Source organism: Euprymna scolopes, chromosome 4 (genome assembly GCF_053919585.1).
Source record: "Euprymna scolopes isolate OS-2025 chromosome 4, ASM5391958v1, whole genome shotgun sequence".
In the NCBI taxonomy this organism is placed as follows: Eukaryota; Metazoa; Mollusca; class Cephalopoda; order Sepiida; family Sepiolidae; genus Euprymna; species Euprymna scolopes.
Window position 1 is genome coordinate 30,388,036 of NC_136485.1, and position 12,473 is coordinate 30,400,508.

Here is a 12,473-nt window from a genome sequence, read left to right on the forward strand (position 1 = left end):
ATATATACATATGTATATATATACATGTATATATATATATATATATATATATATATATATATATACTGAAATAAAATTGTTTACTTACTTATTATAGAGTACCATATCAGGTAACCAGAGTTTGTGGCAAGGAATTCGCAATGCTGTTATATTGTGAAAATCTAATGGATCCCATGTCAGGAAATCATCCTCCCATGCCTGAAAAATAGCAAATGAAAAGTAAATCAATAACAACAAATGCTTTCATTTTGTGGAGCACCGCAGGTCAATCTGTCTATGATCTATATTGTTTTATGTGTTGAGTTTATTAGAATTTATAAATCGAAATGTTGGCAATATATGTAAAATAACAAGTCGTAACATTACTGTAACGATGTATCTTGTATCTTTAAACGATTTACATATTAGCTTATATTTTGGCTGTACACGTGTGTGTGTTTCGACATCACGAATTGACGTGGATAATTCACTAAACAGCAGATCGTATTTTACTGATGATTGTGCCATAATAAATATGATAACGATATGAATATTTTAATGAATACACTATATATTCGATCAAATTTGAATAAAGTATAGTCTGTTACACAATCTCGAGCCGTATTCATCATGTTCATCAGCTTTTTTTAAATTTTGTTAGGGCATCATTTGTTGCGAAGATAAACACTTTCACGTATCGCACCAAACCCCTCTATAGAGTGTGACTCACTAAAATGCCACCATAAATACATTTCATAATTCTTCTCTAATCTAACCAAAAATCAACATCACTCGACGCCTCACTTGTCCAGCAAGTTTTAGCCATAAATATCCAATAATATTAATTCCTCAACCATTCAATTACAAACACGCTTATGCACGGTGTCCCGATTCATCTCTAAATACTACCCAAATTTTGACTCTGACTATATGTATCAGAGCACCGACGCGCGCATAGCAGTAGCAGCTGTACAACAGCTAACGTATGCAAATGAGTTGTGTGCGAGGTGGCGTCACAGCAAGGAAGAAGGAAACAATAAGATTATAAAAAAGGAAAACGTGGCATGAGAAGGAAAAAGATAGATGTTTTACACACATGGCCCGAGAACGATAGGGAAAGATGGGTCCGAAACATAGCCGGATAAATACAGAGTGCCACGTGTTCGACACGGCATTGTCTTGTTAAGTACATTGGAGCGCAGGAAGACTTATGTACAAGATACAAAATCTTATTCTAGAATGTACATGCAAATAAATATCTGCAAAAATTGGAGTGACATGTTTTCCAATGTATTTTTCATTGCGACTGTTTGCATAAAACTTGTGAGTTCCGAGTGTTGACATATGACCACTACGTTTAAAATACATTTCTGATCATGAATAGTTTGCCGGTCGTTTGGATATAAAATCCAAATTTAGAGGTGTACGATCTGGCGTGGGTGAAACCTTGTTAGAATCACGTGTTTTATAGTGACATGTTTCTGCTAAATTTTTCACATAATATCCACGTTTAAAAAATTGAATTTTCATGTTATCTTGTATGTCGAGTTTTCTTAGGAATTACTAAAGTAAACAATCATTTCAAACTGTGATGTTCTCGATTGTAAAACGGCGACATCACTACAAAGACGAAATTTCAGAAATCTTCGGTGAATTTACTTTATGATAATCCGTGATAAAAATTGATAAACTATGAAATAAATTAAGTAAAACGAAAAATCTCAGAACATTATGCTCTGAATGCATTTCTACTAGAGAACATATTATAACAACGATATATCATTAAGATTTATTCGGAATACAAAAATACCGTCTATGGACAATAATTGTGAATGCATTTACCGATTATTTAAGCTTCTTAAATATTTCAAGATATTGGCAGTCTTGAAGCGGGTTATGTGACGACCTCCTAACCTGGTGTGCTGTTCGATTCTATAGCACTATCGTATATTTTTTAATGTCAAAAATTTTTCGTGATCTTGTTTCTAAATACTTGAATCTAAGTAAAATACCAAACGAGGAATCTAGTGCGACACAACAGAACTAAACCGTCCGGAAATGTCGTCTATACGAATCCGTTTTCTACGTGTTTTTTTTTACAGAGAGTTCATAATCTAAAACTAACATAATTTCTAACATACTAATAGCATTACTAGCATAATTATTACTAGGTTTAAATACTTGATTTACGTTAAAAAAAGGTTGATAAGTTAATACCGTGCAACGAAAATGCGGGAATGTTAGTAAAATATTGCATTGGCATTCCTTTACGTAACTGTCTTATACTTAATAACGTTAGATGTAAAACGAAATGTCACGTGGCAACACAATTATAAAGTCAATTAAATATCTACAATCCCCATTGGTATTAAGTAATATCCATACATTAAAATCTCCTAATAAATCTCATGGTGCATCATTTTTTAAATTACTCAGTTCAGTTCAGCCCGGCTTTGCCCGGGCCCTATGTATTACTCATCAGTTTTTGTGTAAAGGTATATATATATATATTATAAAATATTTGACCCATGCCAAGGTAACCTAATTCTAAAATTTCAGGTTTTTAGATCCAAAATGAGCGGCCGATTTTTCGCCCCAAAACTAAATAAAAGGCTTGTTGCATATCTGAATACTCTTTATGTAAAATTTCAAATTCTCAGACTCAAAATTAGCTGAATAGTTTGCTAGAGACCGCAAATATTAAATCTTTTACGCTTTGACCCTTGAAAGCCAAATTTTCGACCAAAACTGGTTAAAAAGCTTTCCCTATGTCAGATAACACTTTCTGTAAAATTTCAAAAGTTTAAACCAAAAATTTGCAGAGTAATTTGGTAGAGACCGCAGAGGTCAACTTTTTTATGTTGGCCCTACATTTTGATCCATAAAAATTTAATCTTTTAATCTCAAATGGAATTAAAAAGATGGATTCACGTCCAAGTAACCTACATATAAAATTTCAAGTATTTAGACCCAAAATTGGCGGAGGAGTTCGGTAAAGTTCTCAAAGTTCAAATCGTTGAACGTTGACCCCTTAACAGCCAAATTTCTAACCGAAAACCGTTAAAAAGATTTTCCCAAATCTCAATAACCCTTATGTCAAATGTTGAGCATGTAGACTGAAAATTGACAGAGTAGTTTGGCATAATTGCACTTTTAAAGATATATAGATAAGAGAATTTATTACTATGTCATTAACATAGTCATTTGCATAGAAGCTCATTCTCGCATTTAATATGCTGATAGTGACATCTTCCTTAACCCAGCTTCGCAAGAAGTGCTACTTTGAAGCTTACTGAAGTTCTTTCAAGAATTATTTCAGCTAAATATTTTGAAAGCCTCATTTTGGGTTCCGGTCGCTGCACCGCGGAAGAATCTGCTAGTAGCCGTGACCATCATACAAGCCACCACTGTTAAATCCATCATGAATCATTAAACTTAACTAAAAGACCAAAGGATATATAGATATTGGTTTGTAGTGTAAATCACAGATTTAATACCTTTGTCATTCAAGATAATCCACAGTTTCAACGTGATCCAGCGAAAGATGTATCGCTTTCGTTTCGTTTAAATGGCAAACTACGTGCCTGTGATTATTTTTTGTGGAACAGCCCACAAGAAGCCGTGACAATGTCTATCATATCCAGGATTAAAATCGTCTTATACAAAGGATTCAGACAATATATAGATATATAACTGTCGTTTTTGCACCGTGTTAGTTTGTAAACAGTTTGGATGAGAGTTAATTTGATAAAATGTATTCTCCTGAGCACGAACTATCTATCCTTGCGATCGACATGTGACACATTGCATTTTTTGCATAAAATAGTAAACTATATTAATTGCACTTCACCTGATTCCCTGGTGCCTACTGTCATAAAGAGATTTGGCTGAAGTAGAAAAGTAATATTGGAAACTGATGCGTATTTTGAGGTCAAAGACAAATCGTATCACAAATAATTATCGAATTTTGAATGAAGTTAGAATCAGTATATCAGCCTAGAAAAGAAATGTTGTTGATTAATAAAGTCAAATTTTGATTATAAGTTATTATTTTATTATTTATCATTCGTCATTTAGTGTTTCTGATTTTGTCATATAGTGATATTTTAGTTGTTTAATTGAAAATGAAAAGATATGTTATTGTTAATATGTAATGCATTAAAACTTACTGAAATAATAGTATAGTATCGGCTTTTGCTCCAAAATATTTATTAGCAAGCACTAAGAGAATACGATTGACAATTTTAGTAGAAATCGCTCCACACAATGCACGAAGCTCGTTTATATAAGAGCTAAAAACACTAGCCAACGATGAGTGTTATATGGATATATTCCAACACAGAAAACATAAATTTTTATCCTTTCTCACACTCACTAACGCAATATGAGAACCAAAGGACAAAATAATGGTAGCGGAAGTAAACTAACTATCGCTTATTCACTCCCCTATGAATAGAAATCCAGCTTCAGATAAACAGATATATATGATAATCATTATTAATAGGTAAGATAAATCGTTTACAATAAGTACAAATTCACTATTATATAATCCAAAATATTATTACTTAATGTCATAAAATTTATTCGGTAATATTGGGATAATTCTAGTAATAATTTGAGGTTGGGAAGACTTTCTAGAGACCTACAGTTATCCATCTACTCTGTGTATTTATAAGACTAATATATATTTTTATTTTCAATAAGATCAACTCAAATATCATTGTTTGAATAAACCAAAAACAATGAAAAATTAAACAGATAATAACAACTCGCACTTGAAATTTACTTGGGAAGATTTTATTATTTTTCCCGTTAATTTATGTTTTATTTATGAGGTAATTACTTGGCAGCAACTGTAGAGATATCTTTATGAATTTAGGTTTCGCAGAAGTTACCTATTTTAGGAAAAATGACAAGAGTGATTTATGGTTCAATATCTAACACAATCGCATTCAGCATCCGGAAATGAAAAAAAAGTTTGGTTAAAGAACATTCCGGATAAGAATGAATTTACCGTTCATAAACATCAACCAAATTCAGATTAAATGTCTTTTGTTCACGAATTCGATGATCGATATGGAAAATCGATATCCTTTTATGAGCAGTTCCTATGACATTATCAGACGAAATCTTCAAATCCCCCCCCACTCTTGTTATTGTCAGTAAGCAGTCAATTATAATGAATTGTTTTATTAGAGGAATACATTTGCCATAGCTCATACTTAATATGCTTATAAGGAAGAGATTTCTTGTACCTTAAAATTATCTCCCTTACTAATACACTTTTGAAGCATTAATAATTTGGCCAATATCATCTGCAACTGTATAGACAAAACGACATAGGAAACAGGTAAATTCAAAATGGACGATAAAACTGAACTCTGCTTAGTGAATAAAAGATAGTTCTCCCTATTTCATAGTATTTTTTTCAGATGTAAAATTCTTTAAAAAAAATTAATTTTATTGTTAATACCCAGGGAATTTGTTTATTATTCTGTATTCTTGTGTCTCACTACTACAGGGTGCAACGATACAACTGTCGCCCTAGAAAAGACAATATGATTCTATTTCTGTTTTATGAGAACCGGTTTCCTTTATTTGTTACAGACCATCTACTAGTTGGTCAGTTGTGCACAAATCCCAAATATGAAAGAAGTTTTTGTATCATGTCTGAAACTGACACAATGTTCAACGAGCGAGATCGCTGTAGAACACATGCCGTTTACCGATGTAAGTTTTGAAAACAAGGCCATTTACAGCACCTTCAAAATGCAAATGCAAACGGTTCAACGCTTGAATAACGTGCTCAGGCTGATAAAAACTAAGTTTCCGGTTACGGTTATGATGTTTGGTGTGGTTTACATAGAGAGCCACATCATGGTACCTCACCACTTCAAAGTTGGATCGAAATTCAAAACCAAAATGTTCCTGGATGTAATGAATTGTATAGTGATCTTCTGGTGCAATCAAATCGCGGCTGGCAGATCCTTCGAGTGGTAGAAGGCTTGACTTCAGAAGGAGTGCTACGATTTTGTACCCTTCTCTCTCCATCTTCCCCGATCCGAACCAGCTGGGGTACTTCGCTTGGTCTTACCTCGGGAACATTACCAATATGATCGCCCACAACACCAAAGTTAAACTGATTACCGCCATTCGCCGAGTATTCGACGAAGTCTCGCCGGTGCTTGTAGAAAATACATGCTCCCAGTTCATAACATGTATCGAGGCAGTGATTGAGCATGAATGCGGCTACATTCAATAAATGTTAGCGGTACTACATAAGTTATCTGCATTGCTTTTTTCAATGGAAGTTTTAAAATAAAAGTGTAGTATTTTCTTCTTTAGAGCGACACTTTACCGTACCGTCGCGTAATTCTCCTGTAAGTCAATATTAATAATCAAAGAATACTAACAATCTAGGGTGAGTTGGGGTCTCAGGACCTAAGACACACATTATTTTGTGTATATCGAGCGATTTTTTGTATATTCACCTGTTAACATTTTTAGTGTATATAATAATAATAATAATAATAATAATAATAATAATAATAATAATAATAATAACTAGCAGGATCAGTAAACTGGTGTTGCCCGGTGGAAGGATGCCCCTTCCTCGTAAAAAACAAAACAAAACAAAAATAAAATACGACTGATGTTGGTAGCCAACACCCAACATCCTCATCTAAAGAACGGCTTTCAGAATACACATCCCAACTTCCTCTCGGAATATAAATCCCAAAACTCGCCGTGTTAAGAATAGCTTTCAGAATATACACCCCATTTTTTTAGGAGGCTTGTCAAAATATTTGCCCTAAATTTAACCTTGATATACATTGTCAGCAAATACTATAAACAAAAAATGGGAGGGGGCAGTGTCTGTCGGCGAGAAGTACATTTGTTTATCACAGATGTGTGTAAATCTGGCGGGCACTGAATTTCAGTGCATAATACAGGTTTTCATATCTCAGGAGACTGCTTGACCGTGCCAAATTTCAATGAAATTGTCTTATTCAGTATTGTTGAGAACCTTAAAATTTAAAAGAAAAATATGGAGGTTGAGCTAAATGAAAAATTTCCCTAAAAAACAAAAACAAAGTTAATGTCTGTACAGTGTCAATAATGAGTACAGAAAAGAGAATTAAACAGAATACTCTACAGAAAGTATAATTAGTAAGACAACAAATACATAACAAATAAGTGTTTCCTAGGCAATGTAATTTACTTTAAAACCTATTTGCATGAAATATTGGGGCGTCAACTTATTTTTAAGCCGTCGACACGATTAGTAAAATAATTGATGCTTTGATAATCCTTAGAAAATATATACGCAATTAAAATCGTCCGCAGTAATTGTAAAAGTAAGAAAAATAATAAAATATAATAAAACGCCTAAAAAAACTAATATAAAACGAGTAAAATCGGGTAAGGGTTGAAAAGCCGTTCTAAAATCGAAATATAAATAATGGTACCCATAAATTATGTTTCTTTTAAAGTTTTTTTTTTAGGGGGGGTATCGGCGTGTAAAATTTTTTTACATAGATAAGCGTAAGATTACCAGTATTTCATTTGCCGTTTATGAGCGATTAATCTTTTGTATTTGTTTTTTTAGCACGATTGCCTCATGTAGAAAGCAACGCCATATTGAACATTTTTTGAAGCATTCTTTTATGTATGAATGAGTAGATTCCGGAATAATAGGATGGTCAGGTCTCAGCCAATCAGATGGAGTGGATTTTGAGAAGGGAAAATGTATTATTTTTTAATCAGGAAATGGAAATATTATGTTAAGTGTATGTAGCTAATAACCAATTACGATGGGTGCAATATAAGTATTGCATGAAAATGTAGAATTGGCCCGGTGTCAACAGGTAGCAGTGGTAGGACTAAATATTTGCAGAGAAAAATATGGACTCCTTCCACTATGGATAGTGCGATTGTAATGAAATGTAGCATTTAATTATAACGACTTAATGTATCTAAAATTGTGTGCGAAAATTTCATAAGATAGTGGCTAATAGTCTAAACATGATGAATTAGTATGTGGCATCTGTTATTGCAAACGTATGGTACTTTGATCCAGAGAGGAATTTCTGCAGTCAAAATATTATATAGGAGATTATAATATTAGGAAGAGAAAGATAATAAATAAAACTCTTGAAAATATAATTTTATGGTAGGGACATAAGCGAAAAAATAATACGGGGTAATTATTTCTAGTAAGATACGGGTTTTAAATTAAATAATAAGAAAACAAATGACCATGCACAATGCAGTACAGATGAGTCTCGGGGATCATTAAAATAAATTATCAAGCGAATATATCCGATAAACCAATATAGATTCGAGGAAGTTCTGCAGTAAGAAAAAACTGTTTACTTACAAAATGAAAAACGCAGAAAAACATGGCCGTGTCTATGAAACCTAAACTTAAATCATAAAGCACTACCAGAATCAACCCAAGTGCGTGCTAGTGGCGATGAATTTTGTATATCGCCTGGGGTTTTTGAGGCATTTCTCACGCAAAAGAATTGTCAAGATGCTTAAAAATGACGTAGTCGATAGGTGAGAGCCCTGGAGAATATGACGAATGAGGCAATTTCGTAGCCCAATTCAACTTCTGCAAGTTCGATTTAGCAACGTGTGGTCAGGTATTGGTCGTGGAATGGAATTATTATTTTTTATTTCTATTGACTAATGCTGGGTGTTGTCAAATTTTTTGATGCAATTCATCTATTTGTTGACAGTACTTCTCCGCCGTAATGGGTTCGCCTGCATAAAAACTGTAATGATAAAGTCCAGTCGCAGATATCCAAACAGTCAACACGATCTTTTTGTGCAACTTTGGCTTTAGTAAGTCTCGTGGAGCTTCGTCGGTGTCTATCCACGTCGTTGAGCTTCACAGGTTCTGGTAACGAACCCACTTTTGATCCCAAGTGAAAACCCGGCCGAAAAACGGGTCGTGCTAATTGCGTAAATGAATGGAAGATGTAACTACCATCATTTTGGCGTTTCTTTTGGTTGTTCGTGAGGCATCCATTTATCAAAATTTTTGTCTTTGCCATACTGCCTAAGTGATTGGAAATCTTCATATACGTTAGGTATAATTCAAAGGAAGCTTCCAAAAAGTTGTGCGTGGATTGGCATCGACTAAGACTCTTTATTGATCGTTGTCAACATCCAATTTCTGACCACTACACTCATAATCTTCAAAATTCACCTCGCCGACACGAAATTTATGAAACCACCATTTTGCTATCTGTTAAGTAGTGGTTTCTGGGCTAAACGCTTCGTTGATATCACGAGCTGTCTCAGTAGCTTTTCGGCATAGCTTAAATTGAAATAAGAAAATTGTGCAAATTTGCTTTTTTAGTCCGCCGACAAAAGGAGGGTGGATCTGTAAATTTATCCTTGTCCGTTCGTCCATTACTTCTCTCAATAACTGCGCCTTGGAATTTTGTAAAGTTTGCACAAACATTTAACATGATATGAGTAAAAAGTAAAAGAACGGATTTTCCTTGAAAACTTTGGTTGCCCTCGTAGGGGTGCCTTTCGGGTTAAAATGCTTAGAATTTTCACTTCTGTGCTTATAAAAAAAATGGATGACTTAGATTTTTTTAAAACCTTCTGAAAAGTTGTAACTAACTGATTTGTCTATAATTTTGTTTGTCTATACTTCGCGGTAATTCTTGGGTGTGCACCAGGGGCTCTTTTAGGGCTAATATAACACTCATTTTTTATACTATTTAATATATTTGTCCAAAATTTTCTATGTATGTCTATTTAGAGTTTTGCATGGTGAGGAACTAAAATTTAAATATGATAAGGGCTTGGGGTCTTTTAGAGCTAAATGGTGGGGGTAAATAATGGACTTAGTCATTTCGTTTTTTGCATGATGCAGAATTTAAAATTAGACATGTTAAGGCCTAAAACTGAACCATTTGTTCATTTTGACCAGGATTTAACGCCCGCTGGGGGATTTTGGGGATACATGAAGGGGTGCAAATGCTGAACTTTTTTGTGTCTCGTTAAGTGTACGTTTTCGGGGGACCATACTTGCTTCACTTGTTCTTAGTATATAACCTAAAGGCATTATAATTAAAATATTAAAAAATGCATCATGTGAAATCAAAATTTAAATTCTGCAAGCACTTTCTTGACAACCGAATGAATTGAATCGCGGCGTAAACTAAAAAGAATGAGCATAAATTAATTAAAAAATATAAACAAATTATAGTTTTAAAATCTTATTCAATAAGAATTTGTAAAAGAGAAATAAAACGACATCTACTTCGTTCTATTTCCATATCTACATTTGTTAAGTTATTAATAAAAAAAAAGTACAAGCGTAATTATATTAAAACTTAAATACTTCGTACGTCATCCTCTGGATTTATTCTAAAACTGATATTTATAATGAAGTATATTCTATTACAAAATTTTCTTTTCAAGATTTAAATATATTATACTAGATACTACAAAAATATATATTTTCGTTAGTCTAGAAATTTAATTTAAATAAACTCACATTTTTCTGAGACTAATATTCAATCAAAAACGGTATCTCAGAAACATTTCGCGAGTTCTAACTGTTTCTATACTATCTGAGAAACACCAGTTTACTTAATATAATTTAATGTTATAACATGCCTATTTTCATCGAAAGCACGTACGGATTTTTTAAATATGTCCACTCAATCTATGAATTTAGCAATTACTACACCATTTCAAAATTAATTGCAACACCGTGAGCGACAAAAAATGGTTAGTAGTAGAGATGAGTAGACGTATGTTGAGCTAATACTTCAAATGTGACAGACAAACTTATCTTACGACAAATGGGATCAGTCTCACACCTAGATACTAAAATAAATATAAAATTCTATACTAAAATTATTCGCATAAGAAACTCGCTTAAATGAGTTCAATTGTGATGTTTGGACAGTTGGTCAGGTTACTCGCAATAGTTCTTCATAACAAAGAGCTTAATATTTTTTGAAATGTGGTATACTGATACTAATGAAGTCTAAAGCCAGTCAGAACAATCATATTCACGCATGCGCTAATGTCATTGAATTTAAAATGGAGGTATTTATATATTCAAAATGGCAATTTTGTCTGAATGTGTAATAAAGGGACTGTGATTTTATGCCTTAAAATATACAAACAAATCCATTGTTAAACATTTAGTTGACTATATATTTTGAAGTAAAAATTTACTTATTATATAAATAAGTGGATGTGCCTCTTTTGAAGTCATTGCCAATAATTTTTCTATTCATTTGGGATTGAAATTAAAATTAAATATTCATATATTACGTGAATCTACTGAAAATCACCAGAAAAAAAGAACCTGCCCTCTACCGATCCTTAAATATTTTACTTCTTTATTCACACTTTTAATATGAACAAAATTTCAATGTAAAAAGTGTATTTCCAAGGATTGTGAACACTGGGGAAACATTGCCGCAATATTTCCTCTCTGCTTCTGAAGGTTAATGTGTATAATTGTCATGAACTCTCATAACAGGTAATCAAATTAGTGATTATCTTCATAATAAGCCATGTTATAAGTCATCAAATTATTGATTATTGTCAATCCTCTCTTAATGTTAATCGCCATTCACATGTCGATGTTTCAACTCATTAACTCTTATCCTTTAGTTACATACCGTTTGTCGATGGATTGTCAAAGTAAAGTTACGTTAAGTCCGGTCAGTACTAGATGGCTGACGTTTTAGGAATAACAGACTCTGTGTAACAGAGCGAAGACGCGCGCATGGCAGCTCTATGCAGTTGACCGAGCCATGTGCGAGATAACGTCACAGCAGAGTATGAGAAAAAAAATTATGAAAAGACGAACGTGTGCACAGACCGATGACAACCTTAGAAAGAGGACAGAAATAGAGGATAGAAATAAATGAATCGAGAGTTACATTTTGGAAAAAGAGACAAGTTATTTCGGAAATCACCTGGAAATAAATGTCTGTTTATTATCGGAAAAATGTGTCTGTATCTCGTCTTGATTTCCTTGATTTCAACTTCAAAAGATAATTTTTTAATAAACTTTATTATTCAGAATAAGAATCATTAGAATCGACACATATTTGCCAACGGGAAACAAGATTATTCATCCCGTTAGCATAGAAATCCGGAGTTCTGGAAGCGATAAAGTCAGTGAATGAGACCAACTGAAGATCACCATAAACTTTTTTTGTTCAATTCCGGCTTCATGTAGTGTTGTGGAGCTTCTCTGGCATCCAACCACTGTGACGAACATCGCAGGTTATCGTAGACGATCCACATCTCATCACATGTCACAATCCGCCGGAGAAATGGACCGTTTTTGTTACGCAGAATGAGCGTATAAGACACCTCAAAACAACGATAGTTTATTATCATTCAATTCATGCGGCACTCCCTTATCTAACTTTTTAACTTCCCTATTAGCTTTAAATAGTGAACGACTGTTAAGTGGTCGACCTCGAGTTCAACAG

At 33.4% G+C, this 12,473-nt stretch overlaps 1 protein-coding gene across 1 annotated transcript in view; it reads right to left on the reverse strand.

The window, feature by feature from the left end:
* LOC145266993 (neuronal acetylcholine receptor subunit alpha-10-like) overlaps positions 1-12,473 on the reverse strand; it is a 790,101-nt gene that overhangs the window by 123,885 nt on the left and 653,743 nt on the right. Inside the window, exon 4 of the mRNA XM_080122852.1 lies at positions 89-198. Coding sequence (XP_079978978.1) covers positions 89-198 — 110 coding nt within the window. The remainder of the gene's footprint in view (positions 1-88; positions 199-12,473) is intronic.